The sequence below is a fragment of the Myotis brandtii genome, unplaced genomic scaffold (assembly GCF_000412655.1).
Source record: "Myotis brandtii unplaced genomic scaffold, ASM41265v1 scaffold208, whole genome shotgun sequence".
Lineage (NCBI taxonomy): Eukaryota > Metazoa > Chordata > Mammalia > Chiroptera > Vespertilionidae > Myotis > Myotis brandtii.
Genome location: NW_005357764.1, coordinates 944287 through 964339, shown reverse-complemented (window position 1 = coordinate 964339; position 20053 = coordinate 944287). Strand labels below are relative to the sequence as shown.

The window sequence follows — 20053 nt, the reverse complement described above, 5'->3', positions numbered from 1 at the left end:
TGTGTGTGTGTGTAGTGGGTATTTTAGAAATAATTCATGGCAGCATGAAAAATGGGAGGGAAGATGAGTGGGGAGGCTGTTTAATTAGACACAGCAGCAGGGGCTGAAGGCTGGATTGTGACAATAATGAAGAAGAGGGAATGGTGTCTAGAGAAAGAGGAGAGAATCTACAAACTTGAGGACAGAGTGTGTGCAGAGCAGCAGAGACAGGATGCCTCACACTTTCAGCCTGTGTGTCAGAAGGGTCAGAGTGGTAGACAATAAAGGAGGAAGTACCTCCAGGGCATTTAATGGCAGCTGCTGATAGGCTGTGAGCTCAGAGGGAAACTGAAGGCACGTCTGGGAGACCCAGGTGTGAAGACCCTCCTGAGGCCCTAGAGGAGGAATAAGGAGGGCAGAGCAGGAGCTGCGTGACCAGCACAGGGCCTTCACACTGACCAGCCCTGCTCTGGCAGTGATCACCAACCTTTCAGACCTTGTGGACCACCAGTTGGTGACCATTGCTCCAAAGGTTTCCTTAAACCAGTGGTTGCCAACCTTTTGGACCTCATGTACCACCAGTGGTCCGCAGACCACTGGTTGGTGACCGCTGGTCTAGAGCAGTGGTTGGCAAACCGCGGCTTGCGAGACACATGCGGCTCTTTGGCCCCTTCAGTGTGGCTCTTCCACAAAATACCGACTTCTGCACAGGGGCCACGAAGTTTCAATCGCACTGTACATGCGCGCCCGCACATGGTATTTTGTGGAAGAGCCACGCTGAAGGGGCCAAAGAGCCGCATGTGGATCGCAAGCCACGGTTTACTGACCACGGGTCTAGAGGAAAGCAGCAATTCCCCCACACCACCACTTGGTTTGAAGTCACTTTTGAGGAAGTGTGTATCCCAGTTTATCCCATGATTCATTCGCCACATTTTAGAAAAGCCCTGTGTTCAAGTTGAAAGCTGTCTGTAAGACTGACCTTTAGAACCTCTCTGAGAATTTATTGATAAAGTGTAATTCCAGTTTGCCTTTACCTCAACAAAGGAATGGAACTAAAGTGTTAGAATCTGCTACTTTTCTCATTTATGGAAGGAACATATTATCCCTTACTAATCATGCTGTGCAACATATTTAGATATTTCATGAATTGTAGCTATTATAATTTAGTTGTGTAATACCATATTATATTATACCATGTAGAAAATATTAAAGGTTTTGAAAATCTGTACTAACACATTTTTTAAATTTCTGTATCAGCTGTTTGTGACATAGGTTCTGCTTCCTTTAAATATGATATGCGCCGGCTCAGTGAAATTCTGGCATTTCCAAGAGCCTGGTACAGGAGAAGTATTGCAAGACGTCTCTTCCTTGGAGACCAAACTATAAATTTGCCAAGTAAGCTCATTATGTAATTAGAGTTACACTTAGTTTGCTTTTAATTTTGGTTGCAATAGTAATAAGATCCATGATTGACAACACAAACTTTGTCTTACTTGGTAAGTTGTGGCATGCAGTTCATTCCCTCATTCAAGCATCTGCTGATCCCCTCCAGTGTGCTAAGCATGGGAATGCATGAGCAGGGTCACAGAGAACTTGCCCTCTCAGAAACTACATTCTGCTGACATTAACAATTATTTTATAATCTTAATAAAATCTGGAAATGCAGAAATACATGTAGCCATTAAAATCATGATTAGATAAGCATGGAAAATAGAAAGTGTTGGGGACATGCTACCATATTGCCTGTGTTTTTCTCCTGGACTTAGATATTGTGTAAGTGAAAGGTAGAGTTAGCAAGATACAGTACAAAATATACAAAACCTGGTCTTGGTCTATTTCCTCATCTGTAAAGTGGGAGCATAATACCTCTTCAGCCATTCTCATAGTGTTTCTGTGAGAAGTAAACTAACAAGCTGGAATGTGCTCTGCACACTTGTCAAATAGAGAACTAAAAGTATGTCATGTGCTTAGAAGTGGTAGAGTGTTAAAATTTATTATTTTATAGCATGCCAATTTTACCCTGTTAATTGTTTTTGTTTCCACTTTTCTGTTAGCGTCTGGCCCAGGGACACCTGATTCCATCGAAGGGGTGAGCCAACATCTTTCCCCGGAATCATCAAGAAAAGCTTACTGCAGGACCTGGGAGCAGCCTAGTCAGTCAGCCTCCTTCACCCACATGCCTCAGTCGCCCAATGTGTTCACTGAGCACATGACAAACAGCACCATGTCACCAGGGACAGTGGCACAGAGCCTGAAGTCCCCAGCTTCCATAAGATCCAGGAGTGTATCGGATTCTTCAGTTCCCCGAAGAGGTAACACTGCCCTCTTTGTTATCAGTGGCCCTCCAATGACTCCAGGATAAAAATCTCAATTAGTTACTCCCAGATTTCTGTCTCACCTGCAGGGAAATAGACTCTTGCAGGTTTTTATGGAAGATGGAGGGGAGGGGATCCAAACCAAACAACACACACTTCAAAGTATCTGTCTGCAGAAGAGATAGCTGGGTGGCTCAGAGCTTTAAAAGGGGGTAGGGAAGAAGGAGAGAGCACATTGTTAGTGAGCTCCAGATGGTACAGTTATTTTTTTAAATTGTTTTCAATTACAGTTCATACTCATTATTTTGTATTGGTTTCAGGTGTACAACATAGTGGTTAGACAATCACATTACTTTACAAAGTGTTCATGACTATATTCCTTATGCTGTACTTTATAGCCCCATGACTATTCATAACTATCAATCTGTACTTCTCAATGGTACAGTTATATTTAGAAGTAAACCAAGCCTACAATATTGTAAAAGATGTTTGATATTGAAAAAGTTAATCTTTGTATTCATTCATTCTTTTATTCACCCATGTTTTTTCAACTCTTATGTGCTCAGCATTCTACTTGAGTCTGAACATATAAAAATGAGTGATTTAGTTCATGTCACAAGGTAAGATTAGGGTATAATGAGCAAATGCAGGACTCAAGACATACGTGAGTCTGTAAGACACAGAAGACAGGCATGCAGCAGCCTCTGCATCTCAGAATGGTCCCTGCCTTTAGGTCCTCTGTTAGCCAGTAGCAACTTGGGATTTCCTTCTCTGCTGAGAACCCAGGGTGATGAAAGATCTGTGCTGCTGTATCCTGTGCATACTGGAATTTCTTCCTGTAACAAGGAACTCATAGAGAACTCTCTAAGCTTCCAGAAAGTGCGACTGCCAGCACCTGCTAAAGTCAGTAAATGGTAACTCTTTTAGAGGCAATGTGATAGCTATTTAACATTTGGCTATAACACAAGAATATCATTTCAGTTTTTGGATTATAGTGATAAGAGTAGTTTTTGCTTTGTAATCACTGAGCATCTGTGAACAAATGTGCATATGATTTTTTTTATTTTTAGACTCACTTTCAAAAACATCAACTCCTTTTAACAAATCCAACAAAGCAGCAAGTCAACAAGGGACTCCATGGGAAACACTTGTCGTGTTTGCTATCAACTTGAAGCAATTAAACGTCCAAATGAATATGAGTAATGTAATGGGAAATACAACGTAAGCTGGTCAGATACAAAGAAAATATATTTAATCATTACTTGTAATTTTTCTTATAGTGTATTAAAGTAATTCAAAACCTTTTTCTAATGATGAAATGTTTGAGACAGTGAAAACAGTAGATAAAAGATACAAAATTGCTTTATACTGAAATGGCTTAATCTAATCCTAAAGATACTATACTATAAAACAATATGAAATATATGTTCTAAAAAGAGAAAAAATTATAAGTAAAACAGCATAATTTTCTAGCTAAGCAAAAAGCCTTATAAATGTTAACATTTAAACATTTACTGGTTTTTATAATAAACTTAAAAAAAACTTTTTTGAAATCATCTAACTCTTGTTTTAGTTTATGACACTGGAAGCCATATGTCTATTTAATAACCCTTTTCTTATTTTAGTTGGACAACGAGTGGTTTGAAGAGCCAGGGCCGCCTGTCAGTAGGAAGCAACCGTGACCGAGAGATCAGCATGTCCGTGGGGCTGGGAAGATCCCAGTTAGACTCTAAGGGAGGGGTTGTTGGAGGGACCATCGATGTCAATGCACTGGAGATGGTTGGTATGTTGAATTTTACAACTGAAAAATATATTGAAAAAAAGTTTTAAAAACTTTTGATGAGTTTTTCCCATTCAGCATTTCTCTGAAAAATAATTATTTCAGCTCATATTTCTGAACATCCGAATCAGCAGCCCAGTCACAAAATTCAGATCACGATGGGCTCCACTGAGGCCCGCGTGGACTACATGGGCTCCAGCATCCTCATGGGCATCTTCAGCAATGCTGACCTCAAGCTGCAGGACGAGTGGAAGGTGAATCTGTGCAGTGCCTTGGATTCAAGCATAAGTGATAAAAGGTATTCAGGAAATAGGACCTTTCAAACTTTGCATGACTGCTCTGAACATATTTTCTGTCATTCAGTGAGAAAGCACAAGCTTTTATATTATGCAATTAATGTGAATGAAAAAGCTTGGTGGGGAAGGGACTTTTTCTTGTACTTTTAAACCATGTACTTTTAAACCATCTTATATAAGCTATGTGATAAAGACTCTGTTTTATATTCTAGTGAAATTTTTGTCCATGGAGATTTGAAGTGGGATATTTTCCAAGTAATGATATCAAGATCAACCACACCAGACCTGATAAAAATAGGAATGAAGCTCCAGGAATTTTTCACGCAACAGTTTGATACCAGCAAACGAGCTCTGTCTACCTGGGGACCAGTTCCTTATCTTCCACCTAAGACAGTGACGAATATCCTAGAGAAAAGTTCACAAGAGCAGTGTAAGAAATAGAACTAAGGCTTTGTATGTGCTGATCTTTCAGTGAATGTGTTGCAATTTTCATTTAAAGTCACATAGTATCTGTATGCCATGCTTACAGTGATCCATATGCTCTTCTCCAGTTCATTCAGCAACGTACCTGATTCCCACCCACATGGGCATTGAAGCCATCATTTGAGAAGTAACCATTTCTTATCTCCTCCCCTTGCCACAGCTCATCTAAATCATCCATATACCACATTCCTGAATACAAATTATGACAATACCATGTTCTGCTTAAAAGCACAAGCTGTGGAATCAGAATGTCTGAGTTTGAATTTATTAGCTGTGTTCTCCTAGGCCAGGGGTGGGCAAACTTTTTGACTCGAGGGCCACAATGGGTTCTTAAACTGGACCGGAGGGCCGGAACAAAAGCATGGATGGAGTGTTTGTGTGAACTAATATAAATTCAAAGTAAACATCATTAAAAAAAAGGGTACGGTTTTTTTTTTTTTTTTTTAGTTTTATTCATTTCAAACGGGCCGGATCCGGCCCGCGGGCCGTAGTTTGCCCACGGCTGTCCTAGGCAGATTTTTATTTTCACTCAGTAGGTCAATCAGCAAATATTTATTAAACATGCTCATGTGCTAAAGCACATGGCATAGATCTAGTGGGCAAAGTTCCTAGCCTCATGAAGTTTACATTCTAGTGGGAGAGACATCCCATATTTAAGTTACTAACTAAAATGCAAGATAGTTTTAGGTAGAGAGAGGCGCTGAGAAGAGGAATGAAGCAGTGGAAGGAAACAGAGAATGAGTGTGTGAGGATGGCTATTTTAGAAGGGGGCTCCCGGAAGCCTTTTCTCAAGTGAAAGATCTAGGCTGAGGGCTAGGAAAGAGCGTTCCAAGCACAGGGGCCTATGGAGAGTGCAGAGCTCCCACAGCAGGAGGGTACTTGCTTTGAGGGTCACGAAGGTGGTCACTGTGTAGAACAGTGAGCAAGCAGTAAAACACTGGACCTTAGCTCAGATAGCTAGGCCACAGATAAGAGTTTTAATATGATGGGTAGCTATTGGAGAGTCTCGAACAGATTGAATATTATTTTACTTTATCTTAAAATATTCCTTTGTAAAGCATCACTCTGGCTGCTGTGTGGAGAACAGACTGTAGGCAGTTAAGGATGGAAGTTCAGAGAGCAAGTGTAGTAATTACTATCATTGCACACATACTGACATTACCATAGTAAGGTGGCGCTGTGGGAGTCCAGGCTACTGGTGATGATGGCTTTAACTAGGTGATAGAAGTAAAGTGGCAAAAAGTTGTTAGAGTTAGGATAATTTTTAATAACTTTTTATTATCACAGAAGCAATATTTGTACATTGAAAAAAAATAGAAAATACAAGCAAAAAATAAAAGCATCCTATTCCATCAAAAAATCATTCCTGTGAACACCTGAGAGCATGCACCTTCAGATATTTTTCTATGCACCTATATATGTTCTTTTTACCAAAATATTGTTCATATTGTTTTATAACCTTTTCCATTCAACAAGCTCCCACTTTCTATTTTGCTAATTTAGCTCCTCTAGCCTGTGACCACATTCCACAACTGACCTAAAATTATCCTAAAATTTGTCCAAACCAGTATATCACATTCAAGATCACAGGTCAGATCTGGTTATGTTCCTTTATTCTCTTTTAATTCAGCATAGTCCTTTTTTAATGACCTGACTAGTTTGAGAGGCTTGGCCAGTTATCCTACACAATGTCCTGCCTTCTAGTTTTCAGTTGCTTCCTTGTGGTTCCATTTATCTCTTTCCTATAGTCCTTTTATTTCCTGTAAACTAGAATTGGTGTCAGGCATATACAAATAGAGGGGGGTTTTCCTAAAATGCCTTTCCTGGATTCTTGAAAAAGCCCTTGTCATAGAAAACAAACAAATAGACTCATAGAATTGTTTTAGATTAAAGGAAACTAAAGAGACATGCCAATTACCGTAAATACGATGCATGACCCCTGGTTGGATCTGGACTTGGAGCTGTGGAAAACAGCCAAAAAGGACATCACTAGAATAAACGGGAAATATTAAGGTGTGTTACTCAAACACCTGAAATACCTGGAGGTCTTATTCAGATGCAGATTCTGATACATAAGTGTGGGGTGGACATAAGAGCCTGAATTTTGAACAAGCTCTGGGTGATTATGATGGTCCTCAGACCTCACTTTTGAGTAGTAAGGGTACAAAAGAGTAAAAAAAGAAAATGTACTAAAAATCAGGAGATCTGTTTGATTTCTAGGTCTTCTAGTTGCTGGTTTAGTTAACCCGTCCTCTGCTTCACTTGAACAGGGTCCAGATGAAATACCTAGTTTACAGTTACTGTGAGAATTGTATAAAATGTCATGCAAGCATTTGTAAATTATTACAGCAGTATTAGTTGTAATTATTAACAAGTTACTACTTTCCTTAGTTGCATCCATCCTTATGCAGCATCTTTCCCAAGACTATATGCTTATTAGCTTCTGCTTAATGTTAACCAGGGTTGGGTTGTTGTTTTCATCCCTTACCTGAGTCACTGCAGCTGCAGAAAGGAGCCCTGCTGCCCCCCAGCTCCCTGCCATTGCCATTGCAGATGTGCCTGCGGCAGGCACCCAGGACAAGCCTGTTTGGTTTTCTTGCAGTGCTGGACGCCGCCCACCATCGACACTGGCCTGGAGTACTGAAGGTGGTGTCGGGATGCCACATATCCTTATTCCAGATCCCATTACCAGAAGATGGAATGCAGTTTGGAGGATCGATGAGCTTACATGGAAACCACATGACACTAGCTTGTTTCCATGGTCCAAATTTCCGTTCAAAATCCTGGGCCCTTTTTCACCTAGAAGAACCAAATATTGCTTTTTGGACTGAAGCTCAGAAGATCTGGGAGGATGGTAAACTGACACATTTCAAACTTTTACTCTTTCCATCTTCTGATGTGATAATACATAGCAGAGTAACTTTTCTTTCTCATATCTTTTATCTGTTTTCTCTTATAACATTTCTGAAGTCCATTCCATTTGTTATTATGTACCTGACATGTCAAGGAGTTCACTGCCAATGAGTCAGTTTCTATAAAGTCTGGGATGTAAAAGACTTATTTCTGAACTTGCTATCTACTCTTTTTCTTGCTTAAGCAATTAAAGATTCTGTTACTGGCTGTAATCATAATAGTAGTTATTGTAAAAATTTCTTACATAAACATGAAAAGAAGAGATACAGTGGCAGTATAGGGAAATGATCTGCCTTCAAGACTACGATAGGCAAGGCTCTGCTTTTACCTCTGTTTACAGTGGTAGACCCAGTTCCTTTCAGCTTTAGTTTTTTACTCAGTGGTTTCTTAATGATGACCCCCCCCCCCAAAAAAAAAAAAAAGAATGGTTGCTTTTTTCTTATTTTATTGTTTAAAGTATTAAATATGTCTCCTTTTTCCCTGTTTGACAACCCCCCCTCCCCGGTCCACTCCCATCCCCAGGACAAGCCCCCACTGCCCCAGTGTCCGTGTCCATTGGTTATGCTAATATGCATGCATACAAGTCCTTTGATTGATCTCTAACCCCCTCTCACCTGCCCCTTATCTCTGGATCTATTTTTGTTAATCAGTTTATGTCCCACATATGAGTGGGTTGATGCTTTTCATGTTACTGGGGATAAATCCAGTAATAGCTAAAAGAAAAAATATTTGTGATTTTATTTCTCACTTATTTACTCATTTTCTATCTGTTGCTCTAAGCACAACTCTTTCCTTGCATCTAAATATAATTTGTTACATTAAGAAACTTTTTTTCCTCTAGGCTCTAGTGATCATTCTACATATGTTGTACAAACATTGGATTTTCATCTGGGCCATAATACCATGGTTACCAAACCATGTGGCGCTTTGGAAAGTCCTATGGCAACAATAACCAAGATAACAAGGCGTCGCCATGAAAACCCACCCCATGGAGTAGCGAGTGTGAAAGAATGGTTCCATTATGTTACAGCCACAAGAAATGAAGGTTAAAAGTTTGATTTTTTTGGAGATATTTATTTTGTTTTTTCCTAATTTGGATTCTGTTGACTGTATAGAATTTAAGTGGGGGAAACTTTTCATTTCTTCAATTAAACAATTTTCATTTTACTCCTGCTGCTGTAACAATATTAATTCATGGTTTCATCACCCTGGTGATGCAATATAGACTTAAATTATTTTAGATGTAACTGAAAACAATCAAAGTAAAATTGGCTTAAATAACTGAAATTAAGTTTACTTTAAGATAATTGGAAACCTATTTTTATACTAATGTTAAACATTAGAGATTTGGAGAAGTTATTACACAACTAAGTACTAGGATGCCACAAACTTAAGGTTCTCGATGGATGAAATAAAATGAAACTAAATAATATCATTTCTATGAAGTCATAAGTTTAAAGAGTGGTTTTGATGAGTTTTTCATTTGATTTGATTCACCAATCTTAATAATGTGGTCATGGAAAGTTTTATTTTGTGGTGGTTTTATGTTCAAGTTTATAATATTGCTTTTACTGATTTCATTTGTATTAGAAAGCGGACTAGATCGAGAAATGATAAGACTTTAATGTTTTATTTAAAAATGACTTTGCAAAATGGAAAGGATGATGACATGGGCCCGTGGAAAATAGTTACTATGGAATAGGCAACCCCAGGGATTAAAGACTGTTCTGGGAACAAAGGGGTATAAGGAAGCAAATTAGAAGAGTGTGCATGTATTAACTGTTCTACCTTCTAAGTACACATTTTGGGGAAGGATTCCTTTTTGGCTAGGATACTATGGAGGGGCTATCAGCATACTGAACTGCTACCTATGTACCTAGAAAAGTGCTAATTTTTTAAGACAACCATAATGTAATCATAGCACATACATTGGGGAATATCAGGACTTCTACCTGATTTCAAGATCAGGATCATATTTAATCACAAATTCTGTAAGAGTGAAGTATTCAGTGTATGGAGATTAGTGAAACTCTTAAATTCAGACATGAATTTAATCCTATATAATAAAAGCATAGTATGCAAATTGTCCCCTTGACCGGGAGTTCGTCTGGGAGTTCGACCATGGGGCGGGGCCGGCTGGGGGAAGGGAGGGAGGCTCTGGCTGGCAGCAGCAGCCGCTAGGGACCCTACCAGTGCACAAATTTCATGTACTGGGCCTCTAGTTGAGAATAATATTCATTTTAAAGTTCAAGAAACAAAAAAGCAAAATGGATTGGATTTTTGGATTTATTCAAAACTATGTTATAAAGCTTCAGTCTTGAGAACAGTGATCTATATCACTATATATGTGTGTATATAAGTATAAATATAAATCACTACATATAAATTAACATAGCTCTATATTAATTTATATAAATGTGTCTATATCCCTGTCTACATATATAGAGATAATTATTCTCAAGACCACAACTTTATATGGTTCTATTTTTTCAAATGTGAGTTGATTTTGCAACTTTTGAAATGATAAAAGTTCCTGTATCATAGTGCCATGAAAGCTATAGGCTTATCTATGTCTATTGGTTTAATTTGACTGTTACTGTCTTTATTATTATGCATGTAGAGCTAAACCTACTTCGTAACGTTGATGCTAATAACACCGAGAATAGCACTACTGTGAAGAATTCCAGTTTGTTGAGTGGATTCAGAGGAGGTTCTAGTTACAATCATGAAACAGAGACTATCTTTGCATTACCAAGGATGCAGCTTGACTTTAAATCTATTCATGTTCAAGAACCACAGGAACCTTCATTACAGGGTATGTGGAAGAACAATCTTTAGTTTCTGAAGTTACTAAGAAAATTCTAAAGGAACTTAGAACTACTGTTTTTTGTTATTTGTGTGTAATATTGGTATAATCTGATTATATAATTATCTATATATAAAAGGCTAATATGCTAAGTGTACATCTGACCGGCTGTGATGCGCACTGACCAGCAGGGGGCAGACGCTCAAGCAGGAGCTGCTGAGCTGCAGTGACTTGGCAGTGGCACTTCTCGGGGTGATACACCCTGGAACCAGATAGGAGGGAGCCCAATTCCTCGCAGGGCCACGCGATTCCTCCTTTGGCCGTGGGTTACATTGTTGCTGGGGTACTGTCGGCCCCAAATCTGGTTTACTGCACACTTGTGTTTGCATTCCGCACCCTGTACAACAGCAACTTTGCAGAGTGCCCTCTTGCACTCTGGGACCCCTCGGGGGATGTTGGAGAGCCAGTTTCAGCCCAATCCTGCAGGCCAGGCTGAGGGACCCCATCTGTCGGAGGGACCCCACTCACTCCACAGATGCCCTTCAAGCCACAGCGCCACCCCAGGTGTGGCCGGCCGGAGAGGGACCACGGGAGGTTGGCTCCAGGGCACGTCCAGCCCGTCTTGCCCAGTCCTGCCCTGCCGGCCACCTTCTAATTAATTTCAGTGTGCACAAATCTATACACCAGGTCACTAGTGTTATATAAAATAACATAAATTGATTTCCTGGGTCAAAATGATTGATGTTCTTGCCAGCCATGTAACCCGTGGCAAATAATTTAATCCATTTGTACCTCTTTCTCCTCAGTAAATTGGAGGATAATAACTGGTTCAGAGGGTTTTTATGAGGAAAAATAAAAAATATTTATTATATTTATGTTAATAAATATAAAATGTTTATTAAGCCATCATCATTCTGTGAATCACATACAAAAATACTCATTTCTTTCTTGTTGCATTTCAGTGGATGCATTTACACAGACACATGTAAATCCCTTAACAGAAAGAGAAAGGGATTTAATTAAATCTTTACCATAAAAGAACTTTGCCCTTGCAGATGCCAGCCTGAAGCCGAAGGTAGAATGTAGTGTGGTGACAGAGTTCACTGACCACATTTGTGTGACTATGGATGCTGAGCTCATCATGTTTCTCCATGATTTAGTGTCGGCTTATCTTAAAGAGAAAGAAAAGGGTGAGTAGCATATTCTTGTTTTGGGGATTATGTTTTTTTCTTTCAAGCTTCAGGAAAGGCAGCTGTCTGCCATTTATATGGATTTTTAATGATCTAATGATAAATGAGTACAATGTGTCTCCTTCCTCTATGAATTGCAAATATCAATAAATAAATGAAATGAATATAAATAATCTATTAGTAAGACCATGTGACAGATTGACTATCTGCTAGGCACACACAACACTCTAACCATGCCTCACGTTGAATATATTTTGTACTTCACAAAATATTTCCTATATGTATGGATATTATCAGACTTTGTAGGAGATTCTCACAAAGTAGTAAAAGAAAAAACCTCTGAAGAAATACGACTACTCAAGTGAAATGACTAGAGAAACAACTACATAATAAAGGAGCATGTTGCCTATTACTTATGATCACTAATTTAGAAAGACTTCATCTTTCATAAAACATTTGCATGTTTACTATATTGAGTGAAAAGGCTGCTTACATAAAAAGCTTCTAAGTTAGTACCACTGTTCAAATATATGTATCACCATTAACATACTAAAACCACTGCATTGTACACATTGAGTGGATTTTATTGTGAATTATATCTCAATAAAACTGTTAAAATAATAAGTCATCCACCTACAGCTGTTCTTTAGGAAACCTACAACTGTCAGTCCAGTGCCCTAGGCCTGCTAATCACATAAATGTTATCATTCTTTACCATTAGTTTTAGGCCCACAAATGTATGTAAAACATACACTATTACTCAAAAATAAATGACATTATTTCTAATTGTAAGGTAATGCAATAACTTTGATATTGGCTTTCTCCAAGCAATACCAATTATTGGCACTTTTTTAAGGCTTATTTAAAATACTACTTTAAAGAATATTTGTATTGATTTCAGAGAGAAAGGAAGAGGGAGAGAGAAACATCAATGATGAGAGAGAATCATTGATTGGCTGCCTCCTGCATGCCCCCTACTGGGGATCAAGCCTACAACCTGGGCATGTGCCTTTGACCAGAATCGAACCTGGGGCCCTTCAGTCCACAGGCTGACTCTATCCACTGAGCCAAACCAGCAAGGGCTAAAATATTTTTAAGAAATGTAATTAAATGAGACTTTGGCCAGTTCACAAATAAAATAATGGAACAAATTATTCTGTTCATATAGTGATTTAAAATAAACTTATAAGATATATATTTGCAATATTAATCTATTATTTTCATTATAGCCATTTTTCCACCTCGGATTTTATCTACTCGACCAGGACAGAAAAGTCCAGTCATTATACATGATGACAACTCCTCTGACAAAGACAGAGAAGACAGCATCAGTTACACCACTGTGGACTGGAGAGATTTTATGTGCAACACGTGGCATCTAGAGCCCACTCTTAGGTAAATAGTGGGTATATATATTTACCTATATTCTATGGGATTATTAGGAGAAAAGGTTATAAATTATGTATTAGATTATTAAATATTTTGTATTGAAAAATATATCTAGAAGTTAGCTAGTTGTAATCTCGACAACATCTGACTGCTGTTTTTGCTGTTCCTTTCTGCTATTGTAAGTGTTCGAGGCACAGACCCTGGGAATAGCTCAGTGCTGGTTAGCTGTCCACTGTGTGACATTCTGTTAATTAATCACTAAAATGTGAGAATAACTCTGCTGCCATAATGGCTATTGTTTTTTTACCCTCTCACCAAGATGTTGTTTTCAGGTAACTGAGGTAGGTAGCTACAGTAAACTTTTGTTATGTAGTTTGGGAAGATGTAGTAGAAGTCATATATTATTAAGGACCGTATAATTCTTACATATGTCATGACAATGTAATAGAGTGGACCATGTCACAGTGTCCGTTTGTCTGCATAGGAAGCAATATAAAACCATTCCTGAAATGTCAAATGTAATGCTATCAGGTTCTGATTCCTTTACTGAGTCATGTTCTACAATCATGATCCCAGTGACATCAACTTGTTTTCATATCGTAATTTTAAAAGTATTTTCTAATTTCAATTATTTTTATAATTGCTGCTATAACCAGCAGTACTTGCTTTGTATGTCCTTGTTTGTGATTAACACTCACAACGCTATTATTTTTCCCTTTCCTTTCATCTGCTTTGTTAATCAAATTATCACTGTTTGATTCATGGAATAATGGTATCAAAAAAAGTCCATCATACTCAACACTATGCAGAATGACACAGATTTCATTTAGATAAGCTTATTATTCAGACATACTTATACCAAAATAATTCTAAACTAACAAAATCTTCATTATACAGTGGACTTCTGTATAAGCAGAAAGTGAATCATTCAATGTGTTAGTAATTTGTATTCAGTGAAATTTGTTGTACCAAATTGACAAAACCCTTTGTATTAATAGCACATAAACACATGAGAAATAGTAACAGTGTCAATACTCAAACAATATTAAAATATTGCAAAAGTCCTAATGCAGAAAACTGTTTAGAAAATCTGTTTTTTATTTGTAATTCTAAATAAATATAATTGACTAGATAAGTCATCACCTAACGTTGATAAGTTGGTTCTACGACTTTAAGGGAAACAACTTTAATGAAACCAGTTTTACCATAGGCTACTTGATAGAAACAAGAGTTAAGTTCCTACAAGTTATAACAAAATGGTGTTATTCAAAGACCTGTTGTATCTTTTAATTTAAAATGAGCATAAAATAGTTAAATTTTTCACAAATATATTCCTTACTTTAGCAAACTACCACGAGACTAAATATGGTGTTGTAGTGGATAGCATGGTTAAGAGCGGTGGCTCTAAGCCCTGCTTTCTGGCTAAGTGACATTGCCCGAAGGATTTAATAACTGCTGTCTCAGTTACCTCATAAAAAAAATTTGAAAATGGTATTACCTACCTTGTAGGTTACAATTCTTAGATAAGCTAATTAACACAAAATGCTTATAACTGTTAAGAGTTTTAACAGATCAATGTTTAGTTCCTCCCTTTCCCCCTAACTGAAATAGTGGGAGAGAGGCAGCTGGAAATAAAAATGATAGTTCTAACACTGGTAATGCTGGTGACAGAATGTGGTTTGGAGGTCTGGCACCAGTGGCTTTCTACTAGAGTTCAGGTTTGGACTCACCTGCAGGGTCTCAGTGCTGCAGTGCTCGCATGGGGCAGGGCTGAAGTTGTGCTGTCAGCAGCACTGTGTACTCACCTAGCCACAGGCAGCTATGAACTAACTGTCTTGGGCTCAACTATTTAAGGACCTGTCTTTGAAAAATCCTATGGCATAAAGGAACAGATAAAAACGAATGATTTCTAAGAGAAGGTAGGGAGGAGGATACTAAACTACACTATTCAGTTCCTCCATTAATTCGCCAATCAGATAATTCATCAATAAGGGGGCAAAGAGGCCAGGAGGGTTTCCTTGATGTCTAGTCCTCTATATCAGCGGTTCTCAACCTGTGGGTCGGGACACCTTTGGCGGTCGAACGACCCTTTCACAGGGGTCGCCTAAGACCATTCTGCATATCAGATATTTACATTACGATTCATAACAGTAGCAACATTACAGTTATGAAGTAGCAACGAAAATAATTTTATGGTTGGGTCACAACATGAGGAACTGTATTTAAAAGGCCAGAAGGTTGAGAACCACTGCTATGGAAAGAAATACCAAGAATAGGAAGAAAATGGTTCTCCTTCTAACATGTTTAGCACACAGCAAACACTCTATAATTTTACCCCCCCCCCATTATGCCACATACTTGAACTCTTATTTTTTCAGCTTTATTGAGGTGTAATTGACAAAACAGAAAGATATTTTAAGTGTATGACATCGTGACTTGATATACATATATATACATTTGAAAAGATTTCCCCCACCAAGTTAATTAACATCTTTTAGAATAAACCAAATATCCTTTAAATGTTTAAGATGACTGTGTAACTTTGGGCTTAAAATAATCAGAATGAAATTCACTAAACTCCATTACTGTGTATATGCTTATTAAGGATACTTATAATCACACTTTTTTTAAATGCTATTATAGTGAATCCAGGAATTGTAGGTTAGATTATTCAAATGTACCTACTGAAGATATTTTGTTTGAGCACATTATGGAGGCTTACTGATGTGCTTAAACTTACCTTCAGGTCTGTGCTGGGACACTGTACTCCTAATTATTTTTTATAATTATTTTAGATTAATTTCTTGGACTGGAAGAAAGATTGATCCAGTAGGCGTTGATTATATTCTTCAAAAATTGGGCTTTCATCATGCCAGGACTACTATTCCTAAATGGCTTCAAAGAGGAGTCATGGACCCACTGGACAAGGTTCTGTCAGTTCTTATAAAAAAACTTGGTACTGCACTACAGGATGAGAAAGAAAAGAAAGGAAAAGACAAAGAAGAACACTAAAAAGTAACTTGATCTGTGAACAAATTATTACACCGGAGTGCTTTTTTGTATATTAAAGTTATTTTAAATATGACTTTAAAATAATTCTAATTTTATGGCCATTATGTTGAAGGTTTGTAAGTTAACCTGTTTGTTCTAGTTCCACCATTCTGTATACAGTGAAATATATTGCATGATAATGTAAATTTTGTGAAAAACTAGATTAAAATATATATCTACTCAGTAGGGTTTGTAATTGTTATGTGCAATATGATTCCTGCATCCTAAAATATTTTCAGAATAACTGTGAATTTCCTGTTATTGGCCATACTTTTTGAAAAAATCTTGTTCATAATGTGATTATTTTGGTCATTAATTGCTTTTTCTTTTTAAAAATGTAGACTTGTATAAATACCTATTTGTATATAGTTTGAGTAATTGTGATATGATTAAATACCACTAAAGTATTGTTTGTAACTATTGTAATAAAGTCACAATAATTGGTTTCAGTCTGTAGTTGTTTTTGAGTCTTTTCTTCCTTTGATAGCTTATTTTTATAACTAATAGATGCCCACCCTGTGTTAGTTATTAAATGTTTTCATAGAAGATAATACTTATAAAAATGAAATCTGTATAAATATTAGCCAAAAAGGGTGTAGCCAGAGAGAGGCATATCAGACACTTCAGAGATATTAGGTATAATTCTATTTCTTAAACTAGTGGTCAACACATAGCTGTTTGTTTTTATTGTAATATATTCTTTATGTACATGTTTATATTCTTTTGTGCATATGAAGGTAGGTGTATAGTACATACATTAGTATAATAAAAAGATTTTAAAAAATAGCAAAATCTATATATATAAAAGGCTAATATGCTAAGTGTCCGTCCAGGTAATGATGTCACATAGCAACACCCAGTTTCCTCTCCCTAGCAACTAGTCTCCTTGCAGTTTCTTCAGCCCAGGAATACGACTTGCTTTATAGCCAGGTGGAAACATTTTACACTTTAACCAAATGTCTGTGAAGCGTTTTCCCATACCTCATCTCATTTGATCCTCACAGAAGTCCTGGAGTAGGTGGATAGGAGAATTGGTGAAATCCTATTTTCTTTTCATTAGCCAAAAGATGGGAGATTTAGAAAGCTTAGAAACTTGATCCGACTGAAAAAAAGAAATGGTGGGCCTTGAAAATGACTTCAGGTTTTCTCACTGCGTAGAATATAGTCAAACACTGCCACAGTTAAATATTTTACCCTTTGTTCTCCCTGTGTGATCTACAATAATAATCCCTTTGTGTTGATATTTACTGCTGCGCTGCTGACAATTACCTGAAAGAGAAATTGGGGTGCTTCACTGGGCTGGAAAAAGTTTAGCTAAATCAGAAAGCAGGTCTAATTAAGCAAGTTTATTTTATATCTATAAAAGGCTAAGTTGACTTGCACATGTGTGATACATATAAAGCTCTGGTGCCAATCGCACGCATGTGTTTCGATCTGTCATTGTCAATCGTGAATTTGGTTGACACTCCTAGTATAGAGAAAAGGCAAATAGCGATATTAAAATATTTCTTCTAATTCATTTCCTTTCAGTGTTCACGAATTCATGCACTGAGTCACTAGTCTAAAATAATATTCAAAAGTAAATACTCTTAATCACAACTCAGTTTTGAAATCAGCCAAATCAGTACAGTCCATTTAAAAGTTGGGTAAACAATAGATTTAAAGAACCTAGAATTAGAAAACACCTCAAGAAAGCCTCTGGTTTGGAATATTGAACTTAAGTAGATAAGGCACTATTCTCTCAGATTGAAAAACAACAACAACAAAAACCCACAACCTTTCAGAAGAGCCGTGGTACTTAGCCATCCAAAGTCATGGATTGATGGGGCAGATGGACAGACAGACACAGTGTTAGGGGAATTAAAAATTGTACTCTGTTGTCACACAACAACTTAGTAATACAATTAAACTAAAATCCTAGTGGCTAGAGTCATAATTTTGAATTCTTTCTGCCACATCATCTTTCTTACCTATTATCTGCCTGATCTCTGTATTCTCCTCAATCACCTCTACAGTTGGGGGCTATAGGAACATTATATCTATTAGTCACACTTACCAGAGAAGCAAATTCTATACCTACTTTGGATCTAGTGTCTAAGATAATACTGCCAGAAAGATACTTCATAAAACAAAGTAAATAAAAATTAAATAAATTATTCCTTACTTGAGTCCTTCAGATATTAATTCTCTGCTTCAAAGAAACAGTTATGCCAGTAAGTTCTAAATGTTAAAATTTTCTAATGGCTTTAAATATTATTGATATATTAGTTACCAAAAAAAATGACATAAGTATAAACTTACAGTATTTCTGGCACTTACAGTGAGAATGCTATAAAAAGAAAAGGGCAATTTAAATTTGTAACCAAACTTTCTGTGGCTCTGTTGGGCAAGGCTATGAGAAAATCATATTTGTGCACTGCTAGTGGGAAAGTAATAGGAACATTATGGAAATTTCAGGAGAAGAGAAAAAAAGAGAGACAGAAAATACATTTAAAGAAGTAATGGGTAAGAATTTCCCACACCTGGGAAGAGAAAGGACATCCAGATCCATGACGTCCAAAGGACCCAGACCCACAACAGCTGAATGAGAATAGAGGTACATGGAGACACATTATTATTCTCAAAAGTCAGAGACAAAATAATTTTAAGAGAAGCAACAGAAAAGAGAGAAGGTATATGTATAGGAACCCCTTGAGACTGTAGGCAGAATTCTCATCAGAAAATTTTCAGGTCAGGAGAGAATTAGATGGCATATTCAAAATATTGAAACAGATAACTGTCAAACAAGAATTCCATACCTGGCAAAGCAGTCCCTCAGAAATGATGGAGGGATAAAGACTTTCTCAAACAAAACCTGAAAGAGTTCATTACCAGCAGACCTGCCAAAATGCTAAAGAGAATTCTTTACTTGAAAGTAAAAATATATATTAAAAAAAAAGCTAACCACAAAAACATAGAAAGGGAGTGTAAATCTCACCAGTAATGATAAATAGTGATAGATTCTGCAATATAGTAATAGTTTGCATAATTCACAACTCTAGTTTAAAAGTTAAAAAATAACCGTAACTACAAAAATGTTATTAGTCACACAATTTAAAAAACATGTAAATTGCAACAGCAATGGATAGATCAGGCAGAATCAATAAGAAAACAGCAGATCTGAACAACACTATAGACCACACAGACCTATCAGATATATGCAGAACATTCTAGCCAACAGCAGCAGAATACACATTCTTCTCAAGCACGCAATTACCTGCGCATTTGTGGGCGGATATTACTTCTTGCTGTAATGAGGTATAATACCATCAATCCTATTGTTATGTTTGTTTCCTTTTTGGTGAAAGTGACTTAACTCTTCAGAATCCTGTCCATATAAAAAAAAAAAAGTAGAGGGCACTAAAACTTTGTTATAACGATGTCACTCAATTCCTTCTGGGTTAGTGCCAAAACTTATTTAGTAATTTACTATTAAAAATATGTTCAACAATCTATCAGCTAACACCTCCATGAGAGCCTGCTTCAACTTTTATGAGAGCAAAGAACTGAAAACACCCACAGATGAGCGCCATCAGTTCTCAACACGTCCACCTGTTCTCACGAACATCCTGTGGAATCTCAGGTCGGTTATTCTGTCAACGAGCCTTTCCAGGCGCCTTGTTAGCGCTATGAATGGGGATAAAGCGAAGGGCTTCCTCGAAGCCATGGTGGATAAGGAGGCCCGATGGGGGTCACTGTGGACAAGGAGACCCTCCCTGTCCAGGCTCCGTGAGGACTGGGGGCGTCAGGGCGCAGAGTGAGTGACGACGCCGACCTGCGCCACCCCCACCTCACCCGCTGACCGCGAGGCC

The 20053-nt window shown here is 37.5% G+C and overlaps 2 protein-coding genes across 11 annotated transcripts in view; both read left to right on the top strand.

Annotated features, from left to right (window-relative positions):
- The window catches only part of KIAA1109 (KIAA1109 ortholog), a 157701-nt gene extending 141043 nt beyond the window's left edge, over positions 1-16658 (top strand). For 9 of the 10 annotated variants that reach the window (XM_014539037.1, XM_014539038.1, XM_014539039.1 and 6 more), the window contains 12 exons: positions 1237-1374; positions 2034-2291; positions 3365-3515; positions 3920-4077; positions 4180-4372; positions 4583-4800; positions 7456-7707; positions 8608-8811; positions 10387-10581; positions 11628-11762; positions 12992-13157; positions 15947-16658. In XM_014539037.1, the coding sequence (XP_014394523.1) occupies positions 1237-1374; positions 2034-2291; positions 3365-3515; positions 3920-4077; positions 4180-4372; positions 4583-4800; positions 7456-7707; positions 8608-8811; positions 10387-10581; positions 11628-11762; positions 12992-13157; positions 15947-16163 (2285 nt within the window). In that variant the 3' untranslated portion in view covers positions 16164-16658. Of the gene's footprint in view, positions 1-1236; positions 1375-2033; positions 2292-3364; positions 3516-3919; positions 4078-4152; positions 4373-4582; positions 4801-7455; positions 7708-8607; positions 8812-10386; positions 10582-11627; positions 11763-12991; positions 13158-15946 lie in introns of those variants that run through there. The other variant, XM_014539042.1, reaches the window with a different exon arrangement.
- Positions 11188-20053, top strand: part of ADAD1 (adenosine deaminase domain containing 1 (testis-specific)) — a 37643-nt gene continuing 28777 nt past the window's right edge. Inside the window, exons 1-2 of the mRNA XM_014539043.1 lie at positions 11188-11201; positions 18792-18798. The gene's annotated coding sequence lies outside the window, so the exon portion shown is untranslated. The remainder of the gene's footprint in view (positions 11202-18791; positions 18799-20053) is intronic.